The 26696-nt window shown below is 35.2% G+C and overlaps 2 protein-coding genes and 2 long non-coding RNA genes across 6 annotated transcripts; 2 read left to right on the top strand and 2 right to left on the bottom strand.

The window, feature by feature from the left end:
• The first annotated feature begins 7690 nt into the window (after positions 1-7690).
• On the top strand, positions 7691-10815 carry LOC18445099 (uncharacterized). The gene is made up of 4 exons (XM_006855245.4): positions 7691-7847; positions 7937-8004; positions 9253-9478; positions 10432-10815. The coding sequence occupies exons 1-4, from the start codon at positions 7772-7774 to the stop codon at positions 10572-10574; spliced, it is 513 nt and encodes a 170-aa protein (XP_006855307.4). The 5' UTR covers positions 7691-7771; the 3' UTR covers positions 10575-10815.
• Positions 10816-11694: 879 nt separating this feature from the next.
• On the bottom strand, positions 11695-16820 carry LOC148783396 (uncharacterized). 2 transcript variants are annotated; one of them, XR_016049854.1, is made up of 3 exons: positions 15731-16820; positions 15470-15626; positions 11695-12213 (listed from the first exon to the last, which is right to left on the bottom strand). It is a non-coding gene; the product is annotated as an uncharacterized LOC148783396 (long non-coding RNA). The 2 variants fall into 2 exon arrangements; XR_016049853.1 differs by lacking the exon at positions 15731-16820 and having other exon boundaries at positions 15470-15710.
• Positions 16821-18857: 2037 nt separating this feature from the next.
• Positions 18858-22171, top strand: LOC148783397 (uncharacterized). The gene is made up of 3 exons (XR_016049855.1): positions 18858-19191; positions 19306-19465; positions 21654-22171. It is a non-coding gene; the product is annotated as an uncharacterized LOC148783397 (long non-coding RNA).
• Positions 22150-24892, bottom strand: LOC105421511 (Tetratricopeptide repeat (TPR)-like superfamily protein). 2 transcript variants are annotated; one of them, XM_011629069.3, is made up of 2 exons: positions 24588-24892; positions 22150-23795 (listed from the first exon to the last, which is right to left on the bottom strand). In XM_011629069.3, exon 2 carries the CDS (start codon positions 23630-23632, stop codon positions 22331-22333), a length of 1302 nt encoding a protein of 433 aa, XP_011627371.3. In that variant the 5' UTR covers positions 23633-23795; positions 24588-24892; the 3' UTR covers positions 22150-22330. The 2 variants fall into 2 exon arrangements, with proteins under 2 accessions (XP_011627371.3, XP_088715163.1); XM_088859037.1 differs by lacking the exon at positions 24588-24892 and adding an exon at positions 24380-24577.
• Positions 24893-26696: the final 1804 nt, after the last annotated feature.

Here is a 26696-nt window from a genome sequence, read left to right on the forward strand (position 1 = left end):
TTTTTTGTGATTATGCAATGCCATATTTTTGTTGAAAAATATCAAATGTCATTGTAGACTCTCTCTCTTGTGCTGAGACATATTCACATATTTATGAAAATTATTCTTATGCAAGATTTGACATAAAGTAGTTATTATCTTACTTTATCAATTTTTTGTTGCATCACAGCATTGCGAACATAAACAATTCGAGAAAAATTTTCTTTGAGGTTGCAACTCACTGAGAATTGGCAAACCTATTGATTTAACTAACAGACAACCCTTTCTTAAACACAATTAATTTTTTTTGAACTTTTAGGTCTTATCTAAAAATTTAAAATCGCATCTAGGATAGTCATGTTAGAACTATCCAAGCTTGAAAAACTCAATTGGATCAATTTTTCTATGTGAAAAAGAAAAATTGGATATATTCTTTTTCAAGATAGGGTATATTATGTCCTAGAAACAGAACCACCAGTCTTAGAGCCTAATGCCAATGGTCAAGCCAGAAAGCGATGATAAACTAGCTACGACTACTATGTTAAGCTTTGTGGAAGATGATTTAATTACAGTATTTGAGGATCACACCACAGCTCAAAGTATGATGGGTACCTTATCTAAAAAGTATGTGACCACTTTTAAGACCCATGTGCAATTGTTGATAAAAAAATACAATTCTTATAGAATGAAAGAATCAGACTCAGTAATCGAACATGTCAATAAAATGGCAGTGCTTGCAAATGACCTTGCTGTAACCGATAATCCAGTCTCCAATCGCATGCAAGTATCGATTGTCCTTAACAGTCTTCCTCCGTTTTGGGAGTCTGTTGTAATTTCATTGAACCATTCTGCACAAGGGATAATTATGTTAAATCTTCCCATACATCTCAGTATTGAAGATGAGAGAAGAATGATGAAGAAGTCAAATGAGCTTCACTTTGCCCAAAGTTCATCTTTTCAGATCCCTAAAAAACCTTTCAATAATCAAAAAAATAATAGGTACTAGGGAAAGGGGAGAAATTTTAAAAATCAAAAGAATAAGGTTGAGAAGACCTGTTTTTATTGTAAGGAAATTAGGCACATCAAGTTTAATTGTCCAAAGCTAAAAAATAAAAATAGGAACCAAAATAACAACCTTGTTCGAAATAATCGAAATAAAAGAAATGACTTGATCTGCGTAGTCCTAGAATCAATAGTTGCCGACCATGACCTAAGAAATTGGTGAGTCGACTCAACCTCCAATCGACATGTCTCGAGGACTAAGGATGGATTTACAGAATTGAAGGAGATTGCAGCTTGTAACCAACGGATTTACATGGAAAATAACACATACTGCAATATACTGGGCGTCGGTACTTTCAAGCTGCGTTTACCAGGAAGAACAAATCTCTTATTGATTGAAACATTGTATGCGCCCACTATGAGGGGCAATTTGATTTTCGTCCTTAGGCTAGACGACAAGGGTTATAAAATAAGGTTCAGGTCTGGGCAGGTCACAATTGGGAAGCATTCTAGAGCATTGGTGTACGGTACTAAAGTTGACAATTTGTACCGACTGAATGTTAATGAAAGTTCATCTTTTTCTGGTTATTCTGATGCCTCTTTTGATGCTTTTACTTTATAGATGATTCATATTTATGGCACTTAAGATTAAGACATGCCAATAAAGATAAAATGAATCAAATGGTTAAAAGATGCTTACTCCCCAATTTAGGAGAAATTATGTTCAAAACATGCGAGCCGTGTATTTTTGGTAAATTAACTAAGAAGTCTTTTTCTAAAGGGAAAAGGTCTAGTGAGCTACTTAGTATTGTTCACTCTGATATATGTGGCCCAATAAATATAAAAACACATAGAGGTATGAAATATTTCATAATATTTATAGATGATTTTTCATGTTATGGACATGTATACTTAATTAGTAAAAAATCAGATGCATTAGAAACATTTAAAGAATATAAAGCTGAGGTAGAAAATCAGTTAGGTAGACATATTAAAATTCTTCGAACAGATAGGGGAGGTGAATATTGCTCCGCCTTATTTACTAAATTTTGTAAGGAGCATTGTATAATTCACCAAACAACCATACCATATACACCACAACAAAATGGTGTAGCTGAAAGGAGAAATAGAACTCTAATGGGCATAGTTAGGTCCATGATGAGCTATTCAAATTATCATTTTTGGGGTGAGGCTCTCAACACTGCACTGTATATTATTAATCGTGTCCTAACTAAATCTATAGACATGACCCCATATGAATTATGGACAGGTAGGAAACTTCAACTTACTATATTGAAAGTTTGGGGTTTTTGGGCACATGTGCTTATACCACCACAAAATAGAGATAAATTACAAAGTAAAACTATAAAATGCTCTTTTATAAGCTATTCATGAAATTTTAAGGGGTATAGATTATATAACCATGATACTAGATCATTAGTAAAGAGTCATGGTGCTCATTTCTTAAAAAATATAGATGATAAAAATATTTTAAATAAGCCTGTTGACTTACATGAAATTGATAAAGATAAGGGTTTGGAAGACTATGTTTCTCAAACTTCCTCTACATTTAGTAAGAATGATTCAATTGAATCAAGTATACCAGACTGGCTTAAAAGAACTAGAGCCCCACCTACGACTTTAGAAGAATTTTATGTATTTATGAATGAAGATAATTATTCTTCAATGAATGAGGATACAATAGATGAACCTCGAAGTTATAGTGAAGTTATTAGCTCATATGACTCAACTGAGTGGACTCAAGCCATGAATGATGAACTTGATTCAATTAAAAGAAATCAAGTTTGGGAGTTGGTTGACTTCCCTAAAGATAAAAAAGCTATTGGTTGTAAATGGGTCCTAAAGAAAAAACTTAATGTCAATGGATCTATTGACAAATATAAAGCTAGGTTGGTAGCTAGTGGATTTACCCAAAGGGAGTGTATAGATTATGTAGAGACTTATTCTCCAGTAGCAAAATTTTCATCTATTAGGATCATCCTAGCATTAGTTGCATATTATGATCTAGAATTATTTCAGATGGATGTCAAAATAACTTTTTTAAATGGAGAATGAAAAGAAGACATATACATGAAACAATAAGAAGGATATTTAATTAAAGGCCAAGAAAGAAAAGTATACAAGCTTAAGAAATCTTTATACCATCTAAAACATTGTTCTAGGCAATGGTATTTTACTTTTCATAATGCAATAACTGAAATTAGTTATGTAGCCAATAGGTTATACCATTGTGTATATGTTTGGAATAGTGAGAGCAATTTTGTTATATTATCACTGTATGTAGATCATATTTTGATAGCCGGTAATGATATTGATATGATTAACCATACCAAATCATGGCTAAGTTCCCATTTTGAGATGAAAGATATAGGAGAAGCCTCATATGGATTAGGCATTAAATTAACAAAATATAGAAATTTAAGACTTCTATATTTATCTCAAGAAAATTATTTAGAAAGTATTTTAAATAGATTTAAGATTGAAAATTGCAAGCCCATAGATACACCAGTTTGTAAAGGCTTAAAATTGTCAAAGAAAATGTGTCCATTAAATGATAGTGACAAAATTGAAATGGAAAGAATTCCATATGCTCAAAGGATACATAAATTATGTCATGTTATGTACAAGACCTGATTTGAGTCATGCATATGGTCTTGTAAGTAGATTTCAGAGTAATCATTGGATGACTCATTGGCAAGCCGTAAAAAAGATATTTAGATATATTCAGAAAACTAAAAATAACAAGTTATGCTTCCAAGCTGACAACTTAGAGGTTACTAGGTACTCTGATGCCGACTTTGTAAGACACCCAGATGATAGAAAATCAACCTCAGGATTTGTATTCCTCTTTGGAGGTGGATGTGTTTCTTGGTCTAACAAGAAACAAGGTTGTGTAGCTCGGTATACTATGGAAGCCGAGTAGATTGCTTGTAGCATTGCTACAACTTATGCCGTCTAGATTAAACGCTTCATAAATGATTTGAAGCTGGATATAGCCGACGGACCTGTTAAATTTTTTTGTGATAATCAAGCTACTATCTCATCAATTAAAAATGAAGTTTATAGTTCCAAGGGTAAATACATTAAAATTGATTATCAATATATTTATGATATTATTGAAAAAAATAAAATAACTGTAAGTTATTTGCCATCTTCAGATATGATTGCAAACCCTTTAACAAAGGGATTGAGTGCAGAAATATTATCAAAGCATGTAGCTTTGATGAGACTTAAAAATATTTTTCTTTGATGTCTTGGTCATGACAGGAAAAGCCACATTAGCGTGAAAAACTCACGACATGACTGTAGATATTTTTTGTTATGAGCTGTATAACTGCACTAGCGTGAAAAGTCTCATAACAAAGATATGCTCATTAAGTAGTATTATATCAATATATCTGGCCTTCATGGCCAAGTGGGAGATGTTGGTACGTATGGGTGGCCATGGGCCCTCATACTTGCTATTTTTTTTCTCTTTAATCTTTATCTAAATATTATGCTTATCACTAGGTAAGGGCATTTCTTAGAAAGAGAAAGTACAGTTATCTAACGAGCAGAAAATAACAATCCACATCCTTCATGGCCAAGTGGGAGATGTGGGTACGTATGGGTGGCCTTGGGCCTTCATACTTGCTATTTTTTCTCTCTTTAATCTTTATCTAAATATTATGTTTATCACTAAATAAGGGCCCTTCTTAGAAAGAGAAAGTACAGTTATCTAACGAGCAAAAAATAACCATCCACATCCCAGGATTACATGGCCACATTTCTCAGAATTTTAAGGAGAAAGCCGAACATTGGAGAACGGCTTTCTCTATCCTCTATAAGTATATCTTTCATGGCTATGGAGATGTAACATACAGAGAGTTCTTATTGTTCTGGGAAATCCTTCACTCTGCGATCATTAGTCTCACGACATTGACAGTAATCTTGGGAGAGGGTTTCATTTCTTCTTTAATAATTCAACAGTACATCATCTCTCTATAAATAAAAAAAATAAGAATATTGCTTTATGCGTTGGGGGGACACATGACTAAAGTTGCGTTCCTCGAGGCATCTTGTATGTGGTCCATCCAAAAAAAAGATAAAAATCAATAAATCTAGAAATTTTTGTTTTTTAATTTCCAGACTCGGGCCCAAGTCCAAGTCACTTGCACTCGACCCGGTCTATGTCAGGTTAAAGTCTATGTGGGAATTAGTCCGGTTGGGTCTGGGTCCAGACCAACCCTAGACCCGAGCCGACCCATTGACTCCCCTATTGGAAAGTCTCTCACACTTATTACCCCAAAACACACTTTCTTCCGTATCCCTGTACGTGGAGAGAGAGAATTTTTTATCCTACATGTACGCATCAGGGGAAATTGAATCTCAAACTAGAACAATTTTCTCAAAATACCCCCTATTGAATAGCATCTCACGCTCCTTACTTAAAGCATAATTTTTCTTTTTTTCACTGCATCCCAAGGTTACTTTACCTTCTTAAGCCTAAAAAGGTGGCTATGAACTGTACAGAGGGCGAGAGAGATGTGCGTTCGCGCATGCAAGTACCCTTTTATCCCACATGTATACATACGGAAGGGAAAATTGCTAGATATCGCAACTCAAACAATCTCCCCACAATAACCCGAAAAGTCTTTCACACTCCTTACTGCAAACATAATTTAATATTTATTTATTTTTTTTTTTTTCACTGCATCTACCATAGGGGTGGCAACCGGTCCCCAATTGGACCCGACCAAAAAATTAATGTATTTAATTATATTTAAATATATTTTATTTATTGGGACCCAAAAAATTTTACCACACCCGAACCCGACCTGTCGTGTCTAATTTTTAGACCCATACCCGGATCAAGTCTACCCCTCAGGTCCCGGGTCGGGTCTGGATCCATTGCCACCCCTGATCCCCATGATACTTTTTATATTAATCTATAACAGAAGTATCCTTATTAAATGGGATTACAAAATCAACTAAAACATTCATCTCTCCCTCTCCCACTCTCTATTTCCCTTTTATTTTCTATCTCTAAATATACATCCCAGGCCTCCCTTTAATCTCTCTCTATCCCTAGAGTGGCCAGGTCAATTAGTTTAATAATTTCTAGTCGTCCATTGTGATGTGGTGTGAGGCCAGGCATCCCGGCCCTCTTTTTTTCCAACTTTTTTATTTATTTATTTTTGGTGCGGCCCAGCTTGGGAACAAAGACCAGGTCTGAACTAGGGCTGGCCCAGCCGAGGCCCATTGCCACCTTAAACGCTGAGGAGGAGCCATTAGCTGAAGTTGTTGCTTCACCCAACCCTCTCTCTCTCTTCCCCTTGCGGGTGAATTGATTCATCACCACATACCTACTTTTCCTTTATTTCTTTCCTTGCGTGGCTTGATGTAGTCCTCATGGATCGCGCCTTCTTCGAGGTTTTCAAGAAATGCTGATTGTAGTGGCTTGATGTAGTCCTCATAGACCGCGCCTTCTTCGAGGTTTTCGAGAAATGCAGATTGTAAGAATAGAACGCTGATTGTAAGAATTGAGTAACGCTGATTGTAAGAATTGAGTCCAGGATATAAGGATGCAAATTGTCAAAGTGCTAACCAATTTAAACTGGTCTCTTTTTTTATATGAACTTTGAATTAATTTTACTGTTTGTTTCATTTAATAAGAGCATTTTTGCTATAAATTATTCTTGATAGTGTCCCAATGGGTGCAATTAAACAAAATTGTGTTTCGGGGTTAAGGGGTGTGAGAGACTTCTCATTTCTCAAGGTGGTATTTTTGGAGAAATTGTTCCAGCTTCGGGGGGATTCAGTAATTTCACGTATATTCAACTTCACGGAAATTGGTTGGTAGAATCAATGGCGCATTGGTTTTAGAATAAAGTTATTTTCCTCATTTAAAACTTGTTTCGTGATTAGACTCTTTCGAATATGAAAAGTTGCTAAAAAGGAAGCTTAGGTTTGATTATTGAAACACTCCACTCCAAAGTCCAGAGCAAGTAACGTTTGGTGAATTCCTCCACAACCACCGACCCCTCTTTTTTCCTAGCATCATCGTTCAATTGAACAGTCTAGATTCATTGTATTTGATGGAGCGAGGTAGATCCGACTGTCGGATGCCATCGATAGGGCCCAACATTTCACCATCTTCAAGCAGCCTTTAGTCACACGTGTAGACAATTCGACTCAGAATGGACTTTCTTGATCTATCAATTTTTTTAGCGCGTGTACCATGCTCCCGTGCAGGAGTATATGATATATTTACTCCCTCAGGTAAAACATTTTGGAGAATTCTTTTTCATTCGAAATTGTGGGATCCATCCAGTGATAACTAGATGTTGAACTTCTAGTGATAAGCTCTTGAACATCTAGATCATTCCTTCTCAATATTGGATGGTTCCAATCCAATCTTGAGATGCATTTTTTTTCACGCACATAGAGAGTGACTTCTTTTTTTTCTTCTTTTCTTTTTTTCTCCCTTTGAGTTTGGTTGCAGGGTTCTCAATATCACATCCCCAAGATTTAAGATTAAAAGATATTCTTAGTGTAAATTATGTCGAGGGAGTAAATGGATAGTATAGGTTCGTTGGATTTCACAAGGCATGGATCTCCCAATCGAGAAGATTGAAGTGAAATGTTTGCCTTGTGGTGATTCACACGTGTGCTTGTTCATATAAATATTGTGCATGAAATGAATTATATATATGTACACCCCACACTAAAACCTTTCACCCCACACATAACGCATTTGCTCTCTCTCTCTCTCTCTCTCTCTCTCTTCATGGCTTTGTCGTCTCCAAAAGGCATGCGTTCTGGAATAGAGTTCATCATTGTAGCCATTCTTTGCTGCAACTTAGGTGGGTTCACACAGGAGTTATTTATGTACATTTATTTAATTTTAATACTTTCAAATATTTATCACTCCAACACCTCTTGTTCGATGCAGTGCATGGAGATTTACAAGATCCAAGCCAGATCGTCTCCCAGGCATTGCTTTGCTTTAACAATCGAATGGTAAGTTTGTACATTGCAAGTTAATCAAAACTCGGTCTTTTTTTACATGGATTCGCTCGAGTCCCTCAGACTCGGCAAGTTTCCAAGTTCAGAACTCAAACCACGGGAACCTGTCTAGTATCAAATATTTCTAACCTTTTATTAACGGTATTGCTATGCTTGGCCTAGTGTCTGACAGACTTGGGCACCCATTTCTTTTAGAGTGATTTACATAGGGATCTTAAAATTTTAGGTAAAATACAAAATCCTCTGTCTGCAAGCAGGAATTACGAAGAATATCAGTTAACAAGCATTTTTAAAAAAAAAAAAATTCAAAATTGCCTTTGGTCAACCCAGATTTTAATTTTTTTTTTTTGTTAGTTGTGCAGTGCCCCAAACTTTAATGCATTGTTTTACTAACGAAAATACCAAAAAAATAAAAATCAAAATTTGAATTGACTGGAAGGTAATTTTGGAAAAAATAAAAGAAGGTGGGTTAACCGACTTTCTTTATAATTTTTGTGTATAAGTGGAGCATTTTATATTTTACCTAAAATTTTAAAATCCATACATAAATCACTCTTTATTAAAGACGTGTTTATTTTGTGGAATAGGGAGCTACTAAAGATCCCTATCCCCACTCTTTGGAAGCCACCATTTCCATGAAAAGCATAAAATCAATGGCATTCACAAAACAGGCCGAAAGTGATGTTGTCTTGGAAGCTGCCGGAATCCCCGACTTCCGAAATAACATCACACTTCCCATAAACAAACCCCAGAAGTGCTGCAGTTCTTGAAGCTACTGGTTCAATGAAATAAACACGCCGCAAGATTTCCAATTAAAATAACACTTGCAAATAAAGCCCATCCTTTGTATCATTTCTAGGGAAATAGCCAAAATGACCAACATCAAATCTACACACTTTATATCAAATATTAACACCAATCAAGAATTTCAATGACCTCGCATCATTCAATGTTTAGCTTAGGCAGGATCCCATCTATAACTAAGATCATGTAGATGCCAATGTTGCCTCGATTCCTTTCATTCACAAAGTCGTACCTAACTCAACATAATATTCTTCAACAAAGTCCTACCCAACAATAACAGTTCCAAAAAGGGAAACAAAAAAAAATCCTACCCAACCGTACAGACAAGAAATTGACCAGAAACTTATAAGATGATTAGAGATTTCTTGAATATTTGTTTTAATTGGGTATGATTATATCCATAATAATATGGGGGAAATGATCCTTTGGCGAAAAAAGATATACGATAGTTGTGAGCAATCATTCCGACTATCAGAGGCTGGTACGATCAACGTTCCATACGAAAAGACAGACGAATACTGCAATGGGCCTTGCCTAACAGAGACACAGTTGGTGCTCAGTTGCATTGATGGGATTCTATCTAACTTCTTATTTTACAACAAGGCCACTGTTGGGGATGTACGATCTACCATACTAGCTGCTTGTGGAGACACTGATACACGAGGTGAGTGCCTTCAAGCCTGATTCTCTCATTTTTTATGAGCCAAGTTCCGTTTTTTTCAATTTTTAAAATTACTGCGTAGGGTTTAAGGGCCTCGTCACTATGATTTTGGTTAGAAAACCCAAGGTTTTAGAGCTATGTTTTGTCATTAACGAATGGGAACGTATCTGTTGGTGCTTAAAAAGCCGAACTTGGGCAACAACTTGCAACAGGCCCTAGCCTGAGTCCCCCCGGTTCCAACTGGACGAGTCCGAGTTGGAAGGTGCATGTATGGATGCAGTTTGTATAAAGTTGTACTGTAGAACTAGGGCGCACCTAAAAAATTTACTTAGAGATTATAAAATTTAAAATTGTAAAAATGGTACAGATCGAGCAGATCAAGTTTTTATTTTCTATTATAAAATTTAAAATTTAAAAAATAGTATAGATCGAACAAATCAAGAAACACTTGAAAATCTTTAAATAGATGGTCCATATAACTTGTTGCAAGATGCACTATTTTTTGGACTTGGATTTTTTTTATTCCTCATGCTCTTTCATCTCAAGGTCGAGATGATCAGCTGGAGGGTTCTCATGTGCTAGAACCCTATCGACTACAGGATTTTTGATATACACCATATTTCAACATTATAAGGTTGCAACCTTATATAAATAAGTAATATTTACATATTAAGAAAAAATTATAAGACTCGAGGATTGCCTTTAACCAGGGTGGTGAGGGATCCACAACATGATGTATAGAGGTTTATTCCTACCAAGGTCTCATGTGACTGTTTAAAATAAATAAAAAACAAAAAATATAGAGAATCGGGCAATTCATGGTTCTTCAGGCCGGAATCATTTGGCTTCCGATCCGTGCCGACTGGGACAAGTATTTGAGTTGACTCGGTGATTGGTTAAACAATGAAACCTGTATTATTTTGTAAAAAAGACTAAAGGAGGCGTTTTTTGTGCAGGGGATTTCAATGTGGCTGAGCACGTTCAAGGAGTAGAGTGGAGTGGGGGAGAAAAGCTTCTCCATCTCAATTGCTTGTGGATGTTTATTGGGTGTGTCTTGCCAATATTTGCTCAATTAGTCCAACCACCGAGACTTAATTAGTTTTCTCTCTTCTCTCACGAAACCTTATAAAGAATGAATACTATAAATAAAGCAAGGTGGTTTATATAGTATTAGTACGAGAAGTAAGCTAAGAAGTTGTTCAATGACCTTTGGGCACCATAGTTAATGGCTCTATGAAAGAAACTTATGGCTTGTGTTAAGTAAAAAATTATTGATTTGGATATGTAAACTACTGATTATTTGAATTATTTCAATATGTGTAAGTGCTTGTTAATGGTTATTGTAGCAGCGAACATACAGATAAGGAGAACTCCTCCAACCCTCCCCTATCATACAACCGTGTGGGCTCTCCTTCTATATATATATATATATATATTTATTGTTCTTTTTAATGTTAACGCTTCACGAAATTCTAACCTTTTTGTTTTTTTTTTTTTTGGGGTAAATCAGTAGGGATGACAAGTCTCTATCAGTTCCGTTTTACTAATATATATAGAAAACGATTACCAAAAGTTAGTTAGAAATACTATCAAGATACAGCCTTCTCATAGGGAGTGCCGGTAGAACAAAAAAACATGAGAGTAGTAAGAAAATATGGGGGAGGAGTTCGCCAAGCTATAGCTTGTGCCAAATATGCTACCTCCTTAACGAGGAGGACTACAATTGTATTAGCCTCCCTAAAAATTCAAAAAAATGCTAAAAATAGGTCCAAGCCGGACTTTGTTTTATATACTACAGAACATAAAAACGCCACAAATAGGTCAGACCTCGTTTGATATTATGCTTAAGAAGATATTGGTTAATATTTTATATTATGCTTAAGAACCAGGGATTTAGGCAAGAGTATTATGGGTTCATAGTTGATCTTTTGGGTGTCCAGAGAAGGCTCATGAGCTCATTAAAGTCATTCCTATCAAGCTAAATGCTGCCATTTTTTGAGCCTTTCTAAATGCTTGTAGAATTTATGGAGACATGCGCTTGCAAAATATGAAGCTAAAAAACTAGCTGAAATTGAGCCTTGGAATCCAGGGAATTATGTTTTGCTATTAAACGTATAAGGGGTAAGGAAATTAGAGGAGGCAGAAAAGGTGTAATTTGATTTATACAATATTTAGACGAAGCGGAAATACATACGCTTTACCAATAGAAAATCAACATGAAAGTAAAAGAAATCACTCAACAAATTTAATTCTCAATAGGAAAGAATTACAAAATATTTTAAAGGAATATAATGCACCAAGCCCACCTTGGATCATTCCTAATAATCTAACTTAAAGTTTCCCATTAATAACAAAATCGTTCGACCTCACGCGTCCACCAGCATTTAAAGTTTTTCACTAATAACAAAATCGCTTCACGCGTCCACTTGTATTTAGAGGAGCAACATTATTCATCGTAGTCCTCTGCTATTCCACCCATGAGTCTCGGATTTTGGCATTTCTCATTGTTGCATATATAACTGTAGCTTATGGTTGACCCATATGGATTTGAGAATGGATTTTATGCTCCTTCGACAGTCTGAAATTTAGTGCTCAATCTTTTCCATGATACCTTCCAAAAATTTGCCCTCATTGATGAGTATCAAGCCCAATGCATATATGATTCGGTGACCCAATTTTACTGCTTTCTTCAAATATTCCACACCCTCGTCTTTCTTCTTCAAGATAAAGATTTTCCTCTACAAAACATAGATATACTCTTCATTTAGTTTTTTATTAATATTTTATGTAATGTATTTAGAATAAAGCAAGCAATTCATAAAGATAAATATGAAGTTTTGTTAGATGAATTCAATTTGTGAAATTATCAGCTCAATGGTTTTACTCAACTCAAAAAGAAAAAAATAAAAAGGTACCTTAAAAGCCAACATGCAATTTTATTGTAATACAACAATCTTGTACTTCAATTTTCATTTTAATACAAAAATTTAGTGCTCATACTATTTATATAGGTAACTACTAAAAAAACAAAATCTAGTTATAATTGGTGATTTGAACACCATCTATTCAATAATCGGATGCGACTAGAGTGAGTAACCCACAAATATGACGACTCTTATGGTCGATTCTATGCTGGCTCCACCACGGGGGTTTTGATCTACACCGATGACTATGGATCTTCTTGGTCATGAGGACTATGGTCACTATGACCTTCAATCCTTGTTGTTGGACTTGCCAAAGTCAGACATGTCCACAATGTACAGTACACACTATGCATATCAGTATTTAACTATCAGACCGATTTACTCAGGCTTAGGCCCTGGCTAAGCCGAGTATCCGGGTACTACTCCGGCATATTAAAAATAAAATAAAAATTTGTCTAAACTTGTGGGATCAATGCATTAAAATTATATATAAAATGTGGATTTTTTATAATGATATATGAGTATTTCTTATTTAAAAATTTCTTATTTTTGTATTTTTCTTTTTTGGATTTTCATATTCATGCGAAGTTTTGATAAAATTTTCCGTTGGCTGTCTATTTAACATAATCCACCCTTTTTATCGGGGCTTGAGACGGGCTTGGCATGGATTTTTCATCTTATTACAAACGAATTTTTTTTGTAAATCTATAGTTTTTATATTTTTCAGATTATCTGGATTTTTATTTTATTTTTTCGTGTTGTTTCACTTTTATGAGTTTTATTTTATTTTGTACCATTTTTTTTTTTAATACAGTTTTAAGGTTTTCTCACCCTTTGTGTTACTCCATGTCGTGTTATTCATGCTCGGACCACGCCAGAGTCCGATGCCCAAGACGAGTCCAGATAATCATCTCGGCCATCATTGATTAGAAGGGACGGTGGAAATGGTCTATACACCCCATACGCTATGCGACAAGCTTTCCCTCTGCTATATGTTAGGGCGTAGTTTAACTTTCCCTCTGCCATATGTGGGGCGTAGTTTCCTAATTTATTATTGAATAGAGCAAATAACTATTTATTGACTAACAAATCCTATTTTTTGTTGTTTAAATGGAAAGTAAAGAAAGATGCAAAAATGTTCTATCCATTATTGAGCAGAGAAACTAACGAAAGTTCCATGAAAAGTTATGGGTAAGCCGGAAACCAGTTATGGGTAAGCCGGAAAACTGGGCAGTTTTTAGCCGCGCCAAAAATTTATTTAAAAATATAAAATATGAAATTGATTAAAAAATATGAACAATATGTTTAGAATAAACCTAAACGAAACACAATTAAATAAAGTTAAAAAAAGTATTGGAAAAAATGGATTTTGAAAAAGGCTGGGGTATTTTTTAAATAATTCAAGAGTATTTTAAAAATAATCCAAAAAAAAAGGAAAAATGTAAAAAGTTAATATTTGTGGTCCAAACACTTTCCAATCTTTTCTAAAAAGATAAAAAACATTAGAAAATAAATTACAAATAAGTTTCTAATTGTTTGGATTTTAATAATTATTTTTTAAAATATTTCAACATCTTGGAACTTCACTACAAAAACCAGCTAAAACCAGACCGACCACGAGCCGATTCGAGTTCAACCCGGCCGGTTGGCGAACACTGAACAGATTCATGCTATTTTCTAAGGGGAAACATGGTGACGTGGGGGGAGAGAGAGGATTTACCCACAACACTGCAACAGATAGATATCACCGCACAGGGGAAGAGAGTTTACCCAAACAGAGCACAGGGGGGAGAGAGAGTACACCCAAAACAGAGCACAGGGGGGAGAGGTTTTACCCAAAACAGAGCAGGGGGAGAGAGAATTAAACCAAAAGAGTAGGGAGGAGAGAGAGAAACAAGGGACAAATATGGATTGATAGAGAGTAGGACCACCTCAAAATGACAAGTGGGTCTCACTATCTTTTTATCATCACTATCCATCCAGTAATTTAGACGGTGTTCAATTTATGACCTTGTGTTTCTATGGCAATATGAAATTATTAATTCTTGTTTTCGGATAAATATTGGAAAAAAAAAAAAACCACACATGGAACCACGGAAATAACGGTAATTAACTACTTCAGTTTCATGTGAAATATAGGAAGCGATATAGTACCATGAAATTAAACCAACCCAAGACCATGAAAATACGCCAAGAAGCATGAAATAAACTATGAAATCTCACAAAAAAAAACATGAATCCAAAGTTCCAAACCAAGAACCACGGAAATTTAACTAGCTTTTAAAATATGTCAAGAAGCATGAAATAAACTATGAATGTTGGAAATGTGGCCCATCAGGTCATTTTTCTCTTGGAAATTCTTTTTTTTAATAATGGTACAAAAACCATATTGAAGTATATGTGAAATCCAATGTGGTTGACATGAGGCAATGTCATATACATTATCTTTTTTTGAGTTTTAATAGGATGTATCGCTGGAGGGAAAAACCAGTATCACTGGAGGGAAAACTCAATGGTGTGTTTGGATTACTTGTAAATTATGGGAATTCTTGGATGACTTCCTATTATATGAATCATTAGTGGACTAATGACAGGTTTAGTTTATTTCATGACAGGTTTAGCTCATTACATAAGATTAACAATTTGGTAACAACTTGTTTATTCTAATTAGCCACACTTAAGGGAATTAAAGCAGGAGTTACACTTGGATCTCAACTCTTATAAATCATGAATGTGAGAGTTACAAAATAAATGTGTTCTCTATAAAAAGAGGTTAACCCCTCTAAAAAAAGAGAAAAAGATATAAAAGAGGTGAATGAAATTCACCAAAAATGACTCTCAAGGTTACCTGTCACCGGATGGCTTGGTCTATAGGATTTGATATAGAACTTTAGGTCCTTCGTGTGATTCAAGGATAAATTTGTTTATCGATTTCGATTTTAATTTTTTATTAGTTTTCTTTGTCTTTGCTACCAATAATAAAGCCTCGAACTCAAACAAGAAAGAACATGAATCTAAACCAAGAACCACAAAAATTTAATTAGTGTGAAATTGGGAAAAGAGAGGTTACCATTCCCGTGAGGTATTGAGCTTCAGGGTTTTCTTACATCTGTGGATTGTTTGAGGTGTGAGGTTGGTCTGTGTTTCTTTTCTTGCCATAGGCTGTCAGCAACTACCTCCTTTGAAACGCCAGAGGGTCATGTCAAAGGCCCTTAAACCTCTTACAACTAAAAACAAAAACAAAAACAAAAACCATATAACTCCTAAACGAATTCAGAGGGAGAAAGTCGGAAAGAAAAAGTAGAGAAGATTTAAAGAGGAAAAAAATCACGTATTCTTTAACACGCTGAGCTCCTCGAACGAGCTAGAGTTTGCTAAGCAACCATTTCATTGGAAAGACCATCGAAAGGTTTCGTGGGCTGGAGCTCCTCGTACGAGCTAGAGTTTGCTAAGCAACCATTTCATTGGAAAGACCATCGAAAGGTTTCGTGGGCTTGAGCTCCTCGAACGAGCTAGAGTTTGCTAAGCAACCATTTCATTGGAAAGACCATCGAAAGGTTTCGTGGGCTGGAGCTCCTCGTACGAGCTAGAGTTTGCTAAGCAACCATTTCATTGGAAAGACCATCGAAAGGTTTCGTGGGCTTGAGCTCCTCGAACGAGCTAGAGTTTGCTAAGCAACCATTTCATTGGAAAGACCATCGAAAGGTTTCGTGGGCTGGAGCTCCTCGTACGAGCTAGAGTTTGCTAAGCAACCATTTCATTGGAAAGACCATCGAAAGGTTTCGTGGGCTTGAGCTCCTCGAACGAGCTAGAGTTTGCTAAGCAACCATTTCATTGGAAAGACCATCGAAAGGTTTCGTGGGCTGGAGCTCCTCGTACGAGCTAGAGTTTGCTAAGCAACCATTTCATTGGAAAGACCATCGAAAGGTTTCGTGGGCTTGAGCTCCTCGAACGAGCTAGAGTTTGCTAAGCAACCATTTCATTGGAAAGACCATCGAAAGGTTTCGTGGGCTGGAGCTCCTCGTACGAGCTAGAGTTTGCTAAGCAACCATTTCATTGGAAAGACCATCGAAAGGTTTCGTGGGCTTGAGCTCCTCGAACGAGCTAGAGTTTGCTAAGCAACCATTTCATTGGAAAGACCATCGAAAGGTTTCGTGGGCTGGAGCTCCTCGTACGAGCTAGAGTTTGCTAAGCAACCATTTCATTGGAAAGACCATCGAAAGGTTTCGTGGGCTTGAGCTCCTCGAACGAGCTAGAGTTTGCTAAGCAACCATTTCATTGGAAAGACCATCGAAAGGTTTCGTGGGCTGGAGCTCCTCGTACGAGCTAGAGTTTGCTAAGCAACCATTTCATTGGAAAGACCATCGAAAGGTTTCGTGGGCTTGAGCTCCTCGAACGAGCTAGAGTTTGCTAAGCAACCATTTCATTGGAAAGACCATCGAAAGGTTTCGTGGGCTGGAGCTCCTCGTACGAGCTAGAGTTTGCTAAGCAACCATTTAAGCAACCATTTCATTGGAAAGACCATCGAAAGGTTTCGTGGGCTTGAGCTCCTCGAACGAGCTAGAGTTTGCTAAGCAACCATTTCATTGGAAAGACCATCGAAAGGTTTCGTGGGCTGGAGCTCCTCGTACGAGCTAGAGTTTGCTAAGCAACCATTTCATTGGAAAGACCATCGAAAGGTTTCGTGGGCTTGAGCTCCTCGAACGAGCTAGAGTTTGCTACGCAACCATTTCATTGGGAAGACTATCGATAGAGTTTGCTAAGCAACCGAAAGACTATCGAAAGGTTTCGTGCGCTTGGCAGGCAATAACAAATTTGTTGAAAGTTTGCTGGTTGACGCTCTCTTTCTCTCTCTATAAATTCGTGTCCTCTCTATAATTTTCTCTCTCATGATTCTTACGACTCTTTTGTCCCGACCATCTTTCTTATCAGCTGTTTATATTATTGTTCGTAAAATCGTCCAATCTAACCGCTGACCGCCCGGTCAGATTGAGGTTTTAGGCGGTTTGGGTGATTAATCGGTATATTAAAAAATATATATATTCAAAAAAATGTATATAAATTTTCAAAAATAAAGAATTTGATTTGTAATGAATTTTTAAATATTCTTTACATTATGGTAAAGATTAAAATTGTTTTGGTCATTAATATTCACTTTTATATTTTCCCATCTTTTTTAGAAAATTTAAAAAATAGCCATTAGAAAATATAAAATGGGTTAAAATCCATTTTTTTCATTAATTTTCATCTTCATTCGAATATGTTTTATTTTAATCATTCTTTATATGCTTTTAAAATTTTAGTAGATTTTATTTGTTTTTATTTTTTATTTTTTTTCAACACATTTTTTTTCAGCCCGTGTGACTTGCGCGGTTTGAGCGGTTGAATCAGCTGGATTACCAGTTAAGCCAATAAAACCGCTTCACTAGTTTATATAGAGCTTCGGCTTTCCTAATCTTAGTTGTACTACTAACTCATCCTCATTTTAACGGTAGTTAATTCTTATTTGACGCAAGGACTCGTAATCCAAACCACAGTTAGGAAGAAATTCAAAAAATTAAATTTATCTTCATCTATATATGAATGGAAACCATATCTATTATCATTAGGACTCGGTAAGAAAAATTCCAAGTCACTATTAAAATTTAAACGAAATGATTTTAAATAACAAAAGTCTGTAATGAACAAGTTAAAAATATTAACATTGGAAACTATTGTGGATTGTAAATTATTCTTAAAATAACTTTTAAATTTTTCAAAAATGGAATTCATGAAATAAAAATGTAAATGCCATATTATTTATTCGTATTTGAGAATAACAATAAAAATAAAATATCTTTTTGTTAGTTTGTATTTGCATAAAGCCTTATCTCGGTCATTGCGAAATTTAAAAATTCAAAAAAGAAAGTATCATATTTTTTTTATTTTGTAATAAAAGAGAATCCTATCCTTGTGTAGAAAAATATTTATTAGGGCTATATAAAAAGAGACTCCTATTAAACTCTTTGTTGAGACTTGAGATGTAATATAGTTGAGCAAGAAAAAAGATTTTTTAGAATCAATGTTTATCGTTTGTATCAATATAATATCTAGATAAAAGGCCATCATTAAAAATAAAAAGCAATTATTTGAGAATTTGTTTTTATCCTATACATGGAAAGAAACATTATTTGTTAAGAAACGTTGATGTGAGAATAAATTATCTTTCAAAGATTTTGATTGAAATTACGTCAGTTTTCAAAATATATGCAGTAGGATTTAAAAATTAAAAAATTATCTGGGATTAAAGTGAGTCATCTAATTAGAGATTTATCGTTATCATAGATAGGGTATCATGTGGTTGGGTTACAAGTCCATATGTCAAAATAAGAATCCATCGCGATTAAGATGTGGATGAGTTAGTGCAACTAGGATTAGGAAAGCCAAATCTCTATAAATACATGATAAGAAAGTTGTTCTGGACGAAAGAATTGCTACGTGAGATTTGGGCAATAGTCGAGATAGAGAGAGAAAACTAGTTACAGGTGAGAAAGCCACTTTAGAGAGAGAAAAAGAGAGTGGGCAACCAGGCCATCAAAGAGAATTTGTAGAGAGAAAGAAAGAGAGCGTGAACCGGCCCGTTGAAAACTGGTTGATTTTGTTAAATAAAGTTTTTTTACGTATTTTCAAGAACTCGTTGTTGCATCATGGGCATGGAGAGGAAGGAATGTTCCGATCGTCTTCCAGATGAAATGGTCGCTGAGATCATGGCAAAATCTGAGTCGTTTGAGGGACTCAAGGTGTGAAGAATAGGTGAGTTTTTTCTCTCTAAATTTTTTATGTAAATCTTGTATATTTTTCCTTTCCGCCTTCCTCCGGCTGAATTCGTTCGTTGAGTAGTTGTATGATTTTTATTCTTGTTTTTAGGTGTAAGGGGTTAAGAACCTCTCGAAAGATCCTTTGGTTATGCAACGTTGTTTCAAGAGAGCTAATTCTTGAAAGTTTATGGCATAAAAACCAGACAAATCCTACGTCTTACATCAAACGATATGTAGATACAGGAAATCCTGAAGCTCAATACCGAATGGTAATCTCTCTCCCTAAATTTCACATAAAAAATTTTTTGGTTTAGATTCATCATTTAGTTTGAGGTTTCATGGTTTATTTCATGGTTCAAGGTATAGTCTCATGCTCTAGTTAAATTTAGTTTTTCCATGGTTCTTGATTTAGATGCATGGTCGATCTTTATTTGGTTTTTTCATGCTTCTTGGTTTAGATTCATGGTTCCTTTTGTTTTAGTTTTGAGTTTCATGGTTTATTTCATGCGTCTTAGTATATTTCGAGGTTCTTGGTTTGGTTTGGTTTGCTCTCATAATGCTATACCTCTCCTGGATTTCACATGAAACAATAGTCGTTAACTGCAGTTATTTCCATAACTCTATGTTGAGTTGCTTTTTAATATTTATCCAAAAAAAGAAAGTTTTTTTTTCAAATTAAAAAGAAAAAAAAAAAAAAAAGGGTCCATATTACAATATAAAACCCATGGTCACAAATTCGTCACTTCTCTCTCTCCTTGTGAATCCTATCTCTTTATATGATTTGGATAAATCCTCTCTCTCTCCTCGTGCGTAAGGTTTTTTTTTTTTTCGGCTAGAAACCCAAGCTCGTAGGTTTGCCTTGAGAAATAGCATTATTTACGTTTAGGGTGTATAGATTATATCCACCATCCCTTCTAATCAATGATGGTGGAGATGAGTTGTCGTGCATCAATCTTTCTGATTGTCATGCATCATTGTTTTTAAACTCTGGCTCAGGCCTCTGACTTGACTTTGGTCCGACCATGAGTAACCCGGTCTCGAGTAATCCACCGGGATAAAAATCCATAAAAAAAAAATTTAAAGAAAAAAAAAATATTAGAAATAAAATAAAAATTGGTACAAATAAAATAAAACAAAAAACAATATCAAAAGTTAAATAATAAAAAATAAAAAATATATATTAAGAAAAATAAGTTTACGGATACACACATTTCAAACAAACCAAAAAAAAAAGAAAAAGAAAATATAAACAATCAAAGTAAGGTGCACCTCCAAATTTTATCGTAATATATAATTTTGGTGTCAAAAAATCTTTGGATGGCCTATTAATCCATTTTCAACTCTTTAAACTTTAAAAATAGTTCAAATCAAGCAGATCTATAAACACAAGAAAATCTTGAAAATAGACGATCCAAATAATGTGTTGTAAGATACACACTTTCTAGGCCTTGATATCTTTTCTTGTTTTCTTATTTATATATCTCGATGACATGATGATCAATTAGAGAATTTTTCAACATCAAAACAAGCTTTTTCAATGAAATTTTTAATTTGCAAGTTAATTCTATATTTTAAAGTTGTAACTTTATAAAAACATCGAAATTGCATATATAATTGCTTTACATTTATCCTCACAAATAATTTATTTGTCTATTTTATTTTTAAATATGCCCTAATTGTATCCAGCTACTCAGATTAGGTAGGGCCAAGTAACTCGGTTAAACGCGGAAACGCATATGCATGTCTGACTCTGGCGAGTTAGACGAGTAACGAGTCCCGATTTTGCAACATGAATAAGAAAATAAAATCCTTTGCGCCATGAGGATTGAAGGTCAACCATAGTCCTTACGACTCAGGAAATTCATGATCAATGGTATACATCATAACCTTCATAGTAGAGACAGAGACAGGGTGTGATTCACCATAAGGGTTGTGTCTTATTGATGGATCACTCTCTCTTACCCGTCCGATAATTGAATGCACGGTGATAAAATTATAACTAGATTTTTTTTTGGTGAATTACTTTTACAACAGTATAGAGTTCTTTTTCGGTGAATTACCTTTATGACAATATGTGTACAATATTGTTGAATTAAAATGAAGATGGAATTATTGGTGAATTATTTTTACAACAGTATGAGTACAAGATTGTTGAATCAAAATGAAGATGGAATTACAATATTGTTGTACTACAATGAAAATGCAAGTGGCCTTTAAGGTATTTCTAGTTTTTACCTTTGAGTAAAAGTCATTGGACGAATAAGTTTACGAGTTGAACTCATCTAACAAAACTTCATATTTATATTTATGAATTGCTTGTTTTTATTCTAAATACATTTCTTAAATATTCCTCAAAAGCTAAAAGAAATGTATATTTCTGTGTTTTTGTAGTAGAAGATTTTTAGCTTAAATATTCCTCAAAAGCTAAAAGAAATGTATATTTCTGTGTTTTTGTAGTGGAAGATTTTTAGCTCCAAGAAAAAGGATGAATGTGAGCTATAGCTGATGAAAGCAATGAAAATGGGTCACCCAGAATCTGCTTATGCATCGGCCTCGATCTTGTGAGGGAAAATTTTTGGAAGGTACACAATCCATGGAAAAGATTGAGCTCTCCCTTTCATTCCATGGATCGAGCTCTCTCTTTCATTTTGTCTAAGTAGCACCAAGTCCATTCTTAAAATGATATGGGTCCACAATAAGCTGCCATTCAAACCAGCAAAATGCAACAATAAGAAGTGCACAAATCCGAGACTCATGGGATGGGATCAAGTAGTGGATGGATGTTGCTCTTCTAAATGCAAGTGGATGTGGGAGGTCAAACAATTTTGTTATTAATATCTAAGTTAGACTATTAGGGCATGGTCTAATGGAGAACTTCCAAACATGATCCATTGTTTATGTGCCTTATGTTCCTTTAAAATATTTTGTAATTCTATTCCTATTCAGAAAGAACTTTGTTTAATCAATTTTATTACTATAATCTTGATTTTCTGGTTGCGTGAATGTAATTTTCTCTGGGTTTCATAGATTGTACAAAGCACATTACAAGTACTATGCAGAGAATTTAGAATTTAGTGTCTCGAATCCTCTATTAACCAGAGAAAATACCAAAGAAATTTCCAAACTTGCGTCTTTCAAAGACCTTCACCATTGACCTCAATCAGGCTCCAACCAGGCGCCTTTTGCACACTTCTGTCCCTCATCATTTCTCTCACCTTCTCTACCTCGTCCCATTTCCCTGCCCCCGCATACACGTTCGATAACAAAACATAATTCCCTGGATTCCAATGCTCAATTTCAACTAGTTTCTTAGCTGCATATTCTGCAAGGCTCAGCTCTCCATGAATTCTACAAGCACTTAGAAATGCACCAAAAATGGCAGCATTTGGCTTCATGGGCATGGCTTTAATGAGCTCATGAGCCTCCTCTACAAACCCAGATCGCCCTAAAAGATCAACCATGCACCCATAATGCTCAACCTTGGGCTCAATCCCATGGTCCTTAAGCATGGTTGTAAACAATATCCGACCTGTCTGCACCATCCCTGCATGAGTGCAACCATTTAAAAGCGCAATAAAAGTGACCTCGTTTGGTTCAATTTTCTCCCTCTTCATCTCCTCAAACAAAGAAATTGCATCCTTGGCATGTCCATTAACAGCAAGCCCCGAGATCATTGCGTTCCAAGAGACCACATTCCTCTTGGGCATTTCATCGAAAATGACTCTAGAGCTAGACAAGTCCCCACATTTTGCATATAAATCAATAAGAGCATTGGATACGTTAACAACATCCATGAGATCATGGGTTTTGGCATAATTATGAATCGATCTCCCGACATCTAGAGAACCCAAGTGAGCACAGACTGGCAAAACAGTCACGATTGTCGCATTGTCGGGCCTAACATTGCCATTCTCAAACATCTCTCTAAAAATCTCTAGAGCTTCCATATGCCGGCCCCTCTGCGCATAACCCCCGATGATCGCATTCCATGAAACCACAGTCTTTCTCTCTCCTAACTCATCAAACAAAGCAAAGGCACAGCTTAAATCTCCTTCTCTGCAATACCTACATATCATCATATTATAGGCCACAACATCTCTTTGCTCAATTTCATTGAACATTTTATGAGCATCATTGATCGAACCCCTAGTCGCATATAACTCAACTAGCCCTATTCCAACAGAACCATCTTTCTCGAACCCAATTCTCAAAATTTGGCCATGGATTTGAGAACCCAACTTGAGAGAAGAGAGAGAAACCCTGAGCAAAGGTGGGAATGTGAACGCATCAGGGCATACACCTCTTAGTAGCATATAATTGTAGAGAGAGAGAGCCTCTTTGCAAGAGCCTGACTGGAAGTAGCCCCTGAACATGGAGTTGAAGAGATAGATATTTGGGTTTTGGACTTGGTCGAACATTTGGCGAGCATAAGACATTTTCGAAGAGGAGGCACAGGCTGGTACGAAGTGAGAGAGAATGAGGTTGAAGTATTGGAGGTTGTGCCTAATGATATGTGCATGGATCTGTGAGAGATGGGTTCGTGTGTTTCGCCCATGCAGTAGCGTTAGTATCCTCTTCTGCACTTGCCTGGAGGCAGCCCTGCTCATCCCCGTCTCACAAAACAAGAGAAGAAAAGAAGAAATGGTAAGATCAAGGGAATTTAAGTCCCAAAACAAAAATTGGAATGCAGCATAAGAAAAGGAAAAAGTTTATAGGGACCGGAGACTCTAAACAATCAAATTGATATCTTGACAGGACATGAAAGAAAAAAATAGATTTCAAAATTTTAGAAATAGTGCATCTTGTAACACATATTTTTCCCTTTTAATTTTTAAGATTTTAAAGTTTTAATGGATCTGCTCGATAAATTCTACTTTTGATGCTTTAAATTTTATAATTAAATATAAAAATATATTTTAAGGCTATCACTAAGATTTTCAATATTAAAACCACATTTTTCGATACTATTTGAAAGTGAAGGTGCACTTTATTTTGATGGTTTAGAGCCTCGACCCTATACAAACTGCACCCTTAAAAAAAAGTATAGCAAATTTCATTAAGAAAATTGAAAATTTGACAACGACAATGTAATAAAAGAAACCTAAAAAGTAGATCAAAAAAAAAGAAGAACAATTTTAAAACAAAAACTTTTTTTTTTTGGTAACTCAGTGGAGATGACTGACTTTTTAGTACGCTAGTTGAGAATGGAAGCGTGAAGTGGTGCTACCATTCTCGATTTTAAAACAAACTTTTGGAGAGAGAAAAATGGCAACCATAAAGAAAGAGGAAAAATGGTATTTCTCAATTTTAAAACAAACTTTTGGAGTTGGAAAAATGGCACCAATAAAGGACGAGAAAAAATAATATAAAAATAGCAACCCTAGAGATTACGGGGAATAGCAAAAAGGGCTCTCTATGTGGGAATGGAACCCTTTCCGATTGTCAAAAGCGAGAGGTAACCGCTGCTCTGCAAAGCCAGCCTTACGCGTTCTCTTCCACTCCAGGTCCGTGCCCACCCAACCTTTCGGTTAAAGGGGTTCGGCTAAAGGGCACGGTGAACTCCTGGCTTTGGAGAGGGCACATTAGATCAAGCATGCTTGAAGGACACCGAGAGATAGTCCACCCACTTTCTGCGCCCTCACTTGAGTTGCAAGATCACGTTACCAAGCTCGGCACGTCGAAAACGATGATCCTTTAAAGCGCTCTGTTGTATTAGGTGGCTCAGATGTGGTATTAAAAGTGATGCTTTCCTCTTATTATAGCTTATTAAAAGTGATGTTTTCCTCTAATTATAGCATTTGCCTATCTGATGCTTTGCTCTTATTATGGCATCTGCCTCTCTCTCTAAAATACTCCTTTGAATGCAAGTCTAAATTTGAGATTTTGATGCTCCTTTTCTCTGTCCCCCACTACTCTTCATTTTCTATATTCTTATTCAAATAAGGAAAAGTTTATATAAGGTAGCAACCTAAAATGTAGAATGAAAGTGTACCTAAAAAATCTACCATTAAATATTGTTTTGATGTTAGAAAACCCTATAATTTATCATCTCGACATCGAGATGTATGAATATGAAAGGAAAAAAAGATTTCTAGTCTAAAAAATGGTTTATCTTGCAACACATTATTTGGACCGTCAATTTTCAAAATTTTCAAGTGTTTAAATATCTAATTAATTTGAACCATTTTTGAAGTTTAACATTTTATAATTAGAGATAAAAATAGATTTTCAAGACAGCCTGAGAATTTTTTAAACCAAAATTATATTTATAATAAAATTTGGAGGTGTGCCTTAATTTGATTGTTTAGGGTTGCAACATTATACAAACCACACCCTAATAATGAATGTAATTGTAATGATAATGATAAAAGAAAAGAAATCAGAGGTCATAGTATGATGGTAATGATAATGAAAAAATAAAAGAAATAAGAAATCATAGTCTGATGCAGACTCAGGCATTCTACAAAGTTTGTCTCTTAAAAAAGAAATTAAAGTAAAAAATATTGTTCTAGTAATTTATAGAATATAGAAAAAAGTAATAAATTAAAGAGACATTCAAATTCTATTCTAGAATATATTCTAGAGATGTGATATAGGAGAACTTGAAAAAACATAGAAAATTAATAATAAGCGCCTTGACACAAGCACTTTGAGAGAAACCCTACACCTAGAGCAATTTTTTAAAAACCCTAAGGATTTCTCCTACACAAAGCTCAAGCCTTAGGCTTTTTTTACAAGACAAATCTTTATTTTCTTAAAGATGAATACATGAATGACTCTCCGGCCCATATATGCTCTAATTTATATTAAAAATTACTATTTTTGACAATATTTGTTCATACAAATAACTTTTGACCAAAGGTCCTAACTTAAGTATAACTTAAAGCTAAACTCTATAACTTTAATTAAAATATCTAAAAAGTCTATAATTGGTCCAACAATGAAATAAAAAAAAAAAAATTCTGAAATAGCCTCAAAAACTTAAAAAAAAAAATACACCCAAACTATTTCTTGCTCTTCTTGTTCTTTATGGAAACCATCCTAGAGTTTTCATCCTCCAAATATAAGTAAAAATTATGATGAATTTGTCGCTCCAAAAGAAGATACTTGTGGCTAATTGGTGTGCTTAGGTCTCTATCATTTCTCCCGAGTTGGGGAGAACTTGTCCTCGAGTTCACATCTTCATCTTCATGCACTTCCATACCATGATTCTTTGACACATTAGTAATGTTGAGGATGTTTAAAGTCTCTATGTGAGAAGGCAAAGCGACCTTGTAAGCATTGATGCTCATCTTCTTCAAAATCGTGAATGGTCTACCTTGCGATCATTCAGCTTGCTATATTTTCCCACTGGATGTGAGATACATCATTATCCAGTCTACCCATCAAAACCCAGTTTCAAATAAACCTAAAATCCCAATTTTTGGCTCTTTAGTATAAAAAAATGGATAAAAAATGCCCTCATCGAAACCCATTTCCGCCTCTGGCCGGGGCATAGGC

Source organism: Amborella trichopoda, chromosome 2 (genome assembly GCF_054954075.1).
Source record: "Amborella trichopoda isolate Santa Cruz 75 chromosome 2, AtrichopodaSantaCruz75HAP2 v2.0, whole genome shotgun sequence".
In the NCBI taxonomy this organism is placed as follows: Eukaryota; Viridiplantae; Streptophyta; class Magnoliopsida; order Amborellales; family Amborellaceae; genus Amborella; species Amborella trichopoda.

Bases quoted from the DNA above. Each gene is read 5' to 3' on its own strand.
- LOC18445099 (XM_006855245.4), top strand. From the start codon at position 7,772: ATGGCTTTGTCGTCTCCAAAAGGCATGCGTTCTGGAATAGAGTTCATC. The intron at 7,848-7,936 runs GTGGGTTCACAC...TGTTCGATGCAG, and splicing joins CATTCTTTGCTGCAACTTAG to TGCATGGAGATTTACAAGAT. The intron at 8,005-9,252 runs GTAAGTTTGTAC...TGGCGAAAAAAG, and splicing joins TTTGCTTTAACAATCGAATG to ATATACGATAGTTGTGAGCA.
- LOC105421511 (XM_011629069.3), bottom strand. From the start codon at position 23,632: ATGTCTTATGCTCGCCAAATGTTCGACCAAGTCCAAAACCCAAATATC.